General features: G+C 34.7%; 1 protein-coding gene across 4 annotated transcripts; it reads left to right on the forward strand.

The window, feature by feature from the left end:
• Positions 1-3,720: 3,720 nt before the first annotated feature.
• Positions 3,721-8,456, forward strand: LOC109211790 (GATA transcription factor 8-like). Of its 4 annotated transcripts, XM_019375370.1 has the most exons (5): positions 3,721-3,910; positions 5,007-5,103; positions 5,500-5,560; positions 5,949-6,208; positions 7,311-8,456. In XM_019375370.1, the coding sequence occupies exons 4-5, from the start codon at positions 5,987-5,989 to the stop codon at positions 8,103-8,105; spliced, it is 1,017 nt and encodes a 338-aa protein (XP_019230915.1). In that variant the 5' UTR covers positions 3,721-3,910; positions 5,007-5,103; positions 5,500-5,560; positions 5,949-5,986; the 3' UTR covers positions 8,106-8,456. The 4 variants fall into 4 exon arrangements, with proteins under 4 accessions (XP_019230915.1, XP_019230911.1, XP_019230913.1 ...); XM_019375366.1 differs by lacking the exon at positions 5,500-5,560; XM_019375368.1 differs by lacking the exons at positions 3,721-3,910; positions 5,500-5,560 and adding an exon at positions 3,930-4,000.
• The last annotated feature ends 340 nt before the right edge of the window (positions 8,457-8,796 follow it).

The raw sequence follows: 8,796 nt of genomic DNA on the forward strand, positions 1-8,796 counted from the left end.
CAATGAGAAAATAGAGACAACGGTTTAAGCCATTACGTATAGGCACTTTCCACTTATAACAAATTGCTCTCTCTATACATTACTCCAAAAACAATTTGTTACCAACCTATCATATAATTTTGGAAAATTGTGGGTTGCTTCGAATATTGACTTGTTTAAATGATAATTAATCTAATTAATTTGTAACGCTGGACTAGATTTGGAATTAGAGATCTATCTAAATTATTATATTGTTGTTAAAAGTTATTAAAATTAAAGGGAGGAGTATTTTAGAAGGAAGATATTCAAAGAGTACAATCTAAGTTATGTTAAAAGTGCAAGTAAAAAAGAAAAATGAAAAAGTAGCCTATTTCTTATTCCCCTTTTTCCTTTTAAATAAAGAAACACTAGTAGTAAATATTGACAGAAGGGATACAGTTATATTTAATTGAATCCAATATAATACGACAAAGAAATTATTAACTTATAGTTTTAAAAATATAATATATAAGTACTAATAACCTTAAAATTAAACTGTTCAAATTTAAATCCTGAATATGCTTCTAAATATGAATAGCCAAGTATAAACGCAAAGTATAATATACACATATAGCCAATCATTGAAGTATATTTATTTAGAAACAAACCGATTTGTTGAAAATGATTTTTATTTGAATTAACAAAAATTTAAAAGGCAGGTTTAGTTAATCTGTTGCCATTTACCGTACATCCTTTTGTCATTTAGTAACGGCAGTTATACTTTTTAACCTGTTCGATTTTTTCTCCAAAAGCTCCACGCGACAGGAAACATTTCTACAACACTCGCCTTCTTAATTGGTGCATACAACGTCAAGCAATCTGCGTGTAATGATATTATTGGTCCGTGAGTTTTACATGCTCGTATCATGCGGAAGTCAAATTCGATAAGTGAAATAACAAAGTGAAGGCGTCTTAATGTCAAAAATAACGGCCGTTACAGATGAGGCAATTGACGCGCTTTAGCTTTTCCAAAATTGGCAATAATTACGGGCGAACATCTACGTTAAGGATCCGCAATTTAATCGTTGAAAAAGAACAGAAACAATTCGAATTCGATGTAAAACAATTCAAAATTGGACAACTTATTTTGAAATATATTTTTTTGAATCATTTTGAAATAAATTTTGTTGAATTGAGGATATATTAGAAATAGTCCCTCTACCGTATAAAGATAGAGGTAAGTTTTGTGTACAATCAATAGTGTACGTAGAAAATTTTATAAACAGTGTTACCATTTGAAAGAGTAGGCAAATGAATAAATTACGATAATAATAAACGATGTCATTTTATATTTTTAGTCCATATTTTCAGTTTCATATTATCTGACATATTTTTTTAATTAAAAATTGACGAAATGTGACGTTGCTTGCGACAAAGTGCCTACCCCCTGTGTACAACTTCTCTTTCTCTAAACTTCACTTATAGAATTAAGCGGAATATCACTACTAGAAAATCAGCCAAAATCAACCGCAATAAATCGATCGACTTCGATCGGTCAAAAAACTGACTGAATAACCGACTGAAGTCGATCAGTATAATTTTTTTTTACGTACATGACCAACTTTGGTCGGATTTTTTGGCGCAAAATGCGGGAAACTATTTTGGCGTCCCACGAATTTTTTTTTTAAGAAACCGATCAGCTTTGGTTAGTTTTTCATATAAAATAAATTAAAATTAATATTAAAAAACCGACCGAAATTGGTCGGTTATTTCAGTCGGTCATTTTAAAAAACCAAGTTTGGTCGATAATTTTATATTTTTAATAAAATCGACAGAAATCAATAGGTTATTTTCGCGCAAAAATGCAATTAAAGAGTATAAATAAAATAAAAGATAGTCTTAAACTAAAACATACCAATTGTCTAGTGGTAGAATAATATCCTGCCACAGTACAGATCCCGTTTCGGTTCCTACACGGTGCATTTTTTAATTGCATAATTAAAATACCGACCGATTTCGGTCGGGTTTTTCGGTAGATTTTTTCGTTTTTGGTCGCATATGAAATTTTATTAACCGAACCATATCGGTCGGAAATTGCGACCGACTTCAGTCGGTATTTATTACCGACCATCCTAATTTCGACGAATTAAAGTCGGTCGAAAATCGATCGATTTTTCTCCTTTTTCAACCTGTTTTGATCGATATTTCTAGACGATTTTAGGCAGTTTTGTAATGTATGCTATTGTTGTATTTTTAAGGAATTTTTACCTCCTATAGCAAAGGTTAACACCTTATTTATTTTAAATAAATACCATTGAAAAAAATTATATTCTATAGATACCTTTTAAGGTTTATAGCAAAATATTTATTTTGGTTACCTCCTAGCCCTAAGCCACTAAATACGCTAATCAGTTACACTATTTTCTTTCTCTCTCTACTTTGATACATCTCATTCTCTTCCCCCATCCCATTAAAATTTCGATCTCCTCCTCCTTCCAGCGGATTTGTGCAAAGCCCACTTCAGAAATTGCTCCGCCTCCCGCATCCGACGACTGCAACGGCATATTCCTACAGTACGTTTTCACTTCCGGATCCAAAATCAAACACTTCAGGATCGAAAATCAAACACTTCTGGGACCCATAATGACTCTGGCGAAAAGGAATTTTTACTGAATTTCGAGGACGAGTTAGGGAAATTATGGACTTTTAGATATTCATATTGGAATAGTAGTCAAAGTTATGTATTAACTAAAGGATGGAGTCGTTTTGTGAAGGAGAAAAAATTAGACGCTGGTGATTTTGTTTTGTTCGAGCGCCACCGGTTAGACGCTGAGCGTACATTTATTGGGTGGAGGAGGAGGAACGTCGCCGCTGGAGCCACCGTTTTGGAGCAAGAAAGTGGGGTTAGACGGCGACCGTCACTGTCGTTTTCCTGCTTCTAATGTTGTTCTTGTTGATGTATTTTTCATGTATTTTATTGTATTCGTTGTCTTTTTTGTTTTATTGTAATTCAATATATCTCGTTGTATTCCATGTATTTCATTGTATTCACAGTCTTTTTTTTCTCATTGTATTTCAATGTATCCCACTGTATTCTATGTATTTCATTGTATTCACTATCTCGCTATATGGCATGAATGTATTCATAAGTTTTTTTTAATTAATGTAATTTATGTATTCAGATGTATTATATAATTTCTCTGAAGATTGCTATATTTTTGGGGTATTTTTCGGTTGAGAATCTTTTTTATAACTGAAAATACAAATTTTGTGTGTTATAATTGAGTTTGTTGAGTTATATTAGGAGTCTATCGTGTTAATTGATTCACTTTCCCTTTTAAAAACAGTGTAATCCCCTATTTCACGCCGTGAATACAGTCGAATACAATAATCCGTCTAGCTGTAATTCCATGTTTCACTCCATGAATACAGTCGAATACACTCGAATACAACAACTAATTAGCTGAACTTCCCTGATTCACGCCTATTTTTGCTACTGTATTGATGAATACAATAACTTAAATACATCAAATACATCTTATAACCACATAAAAGGTATCTATAATCCGTAATATAGCAAATGGTATCTATAGATGGCTAATTACTACAAAAAGATAGTACTTTACGAAAATTTCCCAATTTTTTAAAATGAAACAATGGGAGTATAACCCCAAAAAAAAAAAAAAAAAAAAAAAAAACGGTGGGAGAGGAGAGGGACCGGTGTGCACAAATGAGAAGAGAGGGAGAGGAGACTTAAAGAAGACGACGGTGGTCAGCTGAGATTGGTAAAAAAGTACAGCTAGCAATGAATAAGAGCCTCACCTACCCAGCACCTTCCTTTTCTCTTCTTCCCTTTTTTAGCTTTCTTCATTTTCATTTCTATTAAATTTCACTCATATATAAACCCTTTCCTCTTCTCTAAATTCTTTCTCTTCTCAGCTTTTCTCTTCAGGTACACTTCATTCATTCACACTACCTATACTGTTGTTTTTACTTTTTCGTTGGGTTCAAGCCCCGAAAATAGCCTCTTGCAGAAATATAGGTTAAGACTGCGCACTATAAACATGGCCTTTTCCCGAATCCGGCGCATAGCGGAAGTTTTAGTGCACCGGAGTGTTTTTTTTTTGTTCTATTTGAGTCCGCTGTTTAGTTTTGCTGGTTCTGTTTATTCACTCCTCAGAAATGTTCTGTTTTTTTTTTTTTGTAAAATTGAGTATCCCTCTTATCCTTTCCTAAAATTTTTCTACTCCTTTAAAACTCGGTTTGCTTCACGAGAGACATGGAAGAGCCGGAGGCGGAGCCAGAATTTAAAGCTCATGAGTTTAAGATTTGAACGAATTTTTTCTCACAAATATATGGTTTAAGGCTACGTTTATCCATAATTTTTTTCCTTATTTAAAAGAAAAACTCTAAAATGTGTTTGTCCGCGAAATTACTAAGTTTTTAGAACAAAATTAGAAAATGAGTTTTTCCAAATTTAAAATTTTCATAACCGACATTTTTTCAAATGAAATGCATGTTCAAATTAGGAATTATGCATTATTTGAGCACATTTTGCCCGAAAATTATACTAAGTCGTATAGAAAATTATACATTACTTTTATACATTATACACATATACACTGTGTAATTTTGAACAACCTTGAAATTTTTTTTGGCTTTGCCGCTATCTATATACGCTATATAATATTTTGACAAATGGTGGTCAAATGCTATAGCTCCGCCCCTGGTTCTTTGTCCTTTTATGTAGTTTGATACTTATATTTGAGACCCCTGTTTAGTTGCTGGTACTTGTTTTTCTCCTCTTGTGCTTTCAGAGTGTTTCTTAGGTATTTTTCTACTTATGTTTAAAATTGAGCGAAGCTAAAACAATGTTAAGTATTTCTGTTACCCTTCCCTAATACTTGTTTTTTTTTTAAACTTGTTTTGCTTTAAACGAGCCAATATACTTTATGTTTCAGAGACTTCTATGCATAAAGTTTCAATTTTTATTCTGCTATTGCATTTTTTTAATGTGTTCCTAACATTTTTTTCTTGATATATTCCAGGGGAATGTTCTTTAGTGGAGTGAATTTTTAAGAAATTTTGATAACTTAGAATTTTTCTGCATTTTGGGGCTCTGCGACTTCCTGGATTTCTTAAGAGGTATGGTTTTGAATTTGCATTTGCTTTTTTGAATTTTCTTCGATTTATTCAAGTATTATCAGTTCATCCTCATTTTCAGTAGTGTGCTTGTTCATTCTCACACCAGCTTATTTGTTTATTTTCTAGTTTTTATTTTTATTTTTACCAAATGTAAATTAATTTGGGAAAGTACAAGTAGTATCCCAGTTTGGGAATCTTTTATATGCTTTTCTTTTAAGTTACAAGAATCCAAAAAGAATTTTCAACCTTTTCTGCTAAAATGGGCCACGCTCCCCTTTGTGCTGGCTAGCATCATTGTGACAACATTGCTCCAGCTTGAAGCTATGTTGGGGCTGATGGTGGCCCCTACCCTTCACCGCATGTTTACGCCACTAACTCGTCTCCTTTTATGTGAAGGTGTTTGATGGTGCAATGTTTAAGAAAAAAACATTTTTGGAACTTATGTCTTAATATATTGGTGAGTATAAATTCATGTCATTAAGGGTAAAACACAATATGCTTGCGCTAGTGAATTCTCGGTCCGTTTTATGTGAAGGTTTTTGATGGTGTAATGTTTAAGAAAAAAAATATATTTTTGGAAATTGTGATCTTAAATATGCCATAATATTAAAATGAGAAGTTTAAGTTAAAATGTTTCTGAATATCAAAAAGGTCAATTTTTGGAACATACTGAAAAAGGAGTGTCACATAAAATGTAGCAGAGGGAGTACCGCTCATCTTCTTACTGTATAATGTTTATATGCATTCCAGTTTCACCTTCATTGCTATAAAGTATAGGATAATTGGAAGATGATGAATTGTTATGTAGGCATTCATTATTCATCGTATTGTTTTATTTTTTACAGGTAACAGCTATAGTTTAGAGGAAAAAAGAGTATATAGCATGGGGTCAAATTTAGTGGATGAGATAGATTGTGCCAGTTTCTTTGACCATATGGATGATTTGATTGAATTTTCCCAAGAAAATGAGTGTGGTGACCTTGACTCTACTGATTGCAAGAATTTTCCCAGCATTTGCAACGACCCCTTGCCGGATTCCGACTCACTTTTCTTTGGCAGTCACAGAAATTCACCTTCCGACTTCTCAGCCGAGCTCTTAGTTCCTGTGAGTGCAGCAACTTCACTGTGATTTCTTAAATTTGCTATCTTGATTGTGGGACATTTGAATGCTAAGCGATATTAATCAAAATTTAAAAATTGTGCATTATAAATTTAAGCAACTGTCATGGACCTGTTGTATGCGAATGTCTTGTCACGCGATTGGTTGCTATCATTTTTCTGAGCATTTGACTACCAGCTGGTGTTCGGGCCAGCTTGCACGCATACGTTTTTTGTTAAAATGCTTCTAGTTTTAACTAATTATCGTGATTGTTCCGTTCGTGATTATGCTGAGAATTTTTAATGGTGCTAGCTCATATGCTTGAATATTTATCTTAAATGCATGGTAATGGTAGGTTGGATTTTCAAATTTCTGTTCAAAATCTTGCTACAAGTGCAGTCAGTTCAATCATTTGGAGCTTTTAGAATCTGATGATTTTGTCCACACATTCTACTGATAACGACTTGTTGATAAGTTTTTAGTTCAAATTTCACTTTTAAATTCAAACCTTCTATTATGAGGGTATTTACCTTCTGATGGGTATTTGCAAAATGATACTTTGTCTTCCTATTTAATGCTCAAAAGAGTGTCCTTATAGTAGGCAAAGTCAGTCAATTTCTCTTCAGTCCATTGGCACTTGCACATGGATGTCGTAAAGGTTGGTGGGTGTCTGAGGGACCATCATAATAAATGAGCTGGTACTAGCTTGCAATAATAAGTCACTTTAACTAACTCTTGAAAATCTTGTCATGATTGAAAACTAGGTGTATCAATTAGGTGCTGTTTAGTGTCCTAATCTTGATTAGGCGTTAAAACGGATCATCAGACATGAATTCGTATGTTGTCCTTCAACTAATTACTACGACAACAACAACAAACCCAATGTAATCCCACAAGTGGGGTTTGGAGAGGGTAGTGAGTACGCTGACCTTACCCCTATCTTGTGAAGGTAGAGAGGCTGTTTCGATAGACCCTCGGCTCAAGAAATAGTGACAAGGAACCTTCAACTAATTACTCTTGTCGTTTATAATTTGGTGATGCCTATGCAGTTTCATTGCTTACTTCATAAAAACTCTTAATGATATCATTTTCTCTTCTGTATTTGTAGTACGAGGATATAGTTCAACTCGAATGGCTTTCAACATTTGTGGAGGATTCCTTCTCTTGTGGCGGATTGACAATGGGGAAAGAACATTTTCCTGTCAACAAGGAGCCATCTCATAGCAAATTCCTGTCCTCAAGTCCTGTTTCTGTGCTTGAGAGCAGCAGCAGCAGCTCATCAAGCTCGGGGGCGGGGAAAACGACTCCTCCTCTTAGTCCATGCCGTCGTGGTACACAACGTGCTCGGAGCAAGCGTCCTCGCCCTGCGGCTTTTAATCCTCGGCCAGTAAGTCAACTCATGTCTCCAACATCATCCTTCACCGAGATTCACCAGCAATTTGTTGCGCCTGAAGATACATTGGAATCTGACAATTTCGGGGAGTCTCCAATGAAGAAAAAGAGAATCAAATTTTCCATTCCTCTAGTTCCAGTCGACACGAATCAGAATTACCAGCGGGCACTACAAACAGTTAGGAAATGCATGCATTGTGAGATAACAAAGACGCCTCAATGGAGGGCAGGTCCAATGGGACCAAAAACCCTCTGCAACGCGTGTGGCGTTCGCTACAAGAAAGGTCGACTCTTCCCTGAGTACCGCCCTGCTGCAGCCCCCACATTTGTTCCATCCTTGCACTCTAACTCTCACAAGAAGGTCTTGGAAATGAGAAGCAACGTCTTCCCCGAGGATACACACGACAAGCAGGCTGCGCCATGCTCAATCCGTCCCCTAAGCCCTGGCCCGCCTGAGAGCAATGCCACAGCTGGTACTTCAATCGCGCAATCAGATTTCAACCCTGAGTAACAAGAATGCAGAGAATAGTTTTTCCTAGTCTTTTCATCTCCTCTGCCTTGCCATTTCAGTTCTTAGTTTAATTTGCTTACTGTTTTTATCATTGCTTTGTTCATTGGTTCTTTGTACAAAGATGTAAGGAAGGTAGGGGGAATAGAGAAATAGATGACCATATTTTAGGTGATAGCTAGGGACGAAAGGGTTAGATAGAAATGGAGTTTCAGGCTAGGCAGCTGTAGTGTTATTTAGGAACAGATTCGGAGTCAGTGTTAGAGATCTTTTTGTTAGACTTATTGCTATTTCTTTTTTCCATCTTTACAATATGGGAATTCTTTTTGCAGTTACTATAATTTGTTTTTAGCATATTCTTGAATGAGTTATGGTTTGAAGTATGTCTTCTAATGCTTTTTCCTCACATCAATAATCTGGGACTACATATTAATTAATCATAATTAAGTAAAAAGAAAGTTTAGGTGCAACACATATGGCTGTCATGTATTTATTATAAATACAAAGGCGACTAAGTTCTTAATATGTCCCTTCAGCCCACAAAGTAAATAACCAAGTGCCGAACTTGTTATTGAATTTATAGCTAGCTTTAATTACCGGTTCACAATATATTTTTAAATGATATTTCAAATTTTGAAATAGACAGTTAAATTAGACAACATGATATGTCTATCTTTTTTTAAAAGGATATTTT

Source organism: Nicotiana attenuata, unplaced genomic scaffold (assembly GCF_001879085.1).
Source record: "Nicotiana attenuata strain UT unplaced genomic scaffold, NIATTr2, whole genome shotgun sequence".
Taxonomy (NCBI): Eukaryota; Viridiplantae; Streptophyta; class Magnoliopsida; order Solanales; family Solanaceae; genus Nicotiana; species Nicotiana attenuata.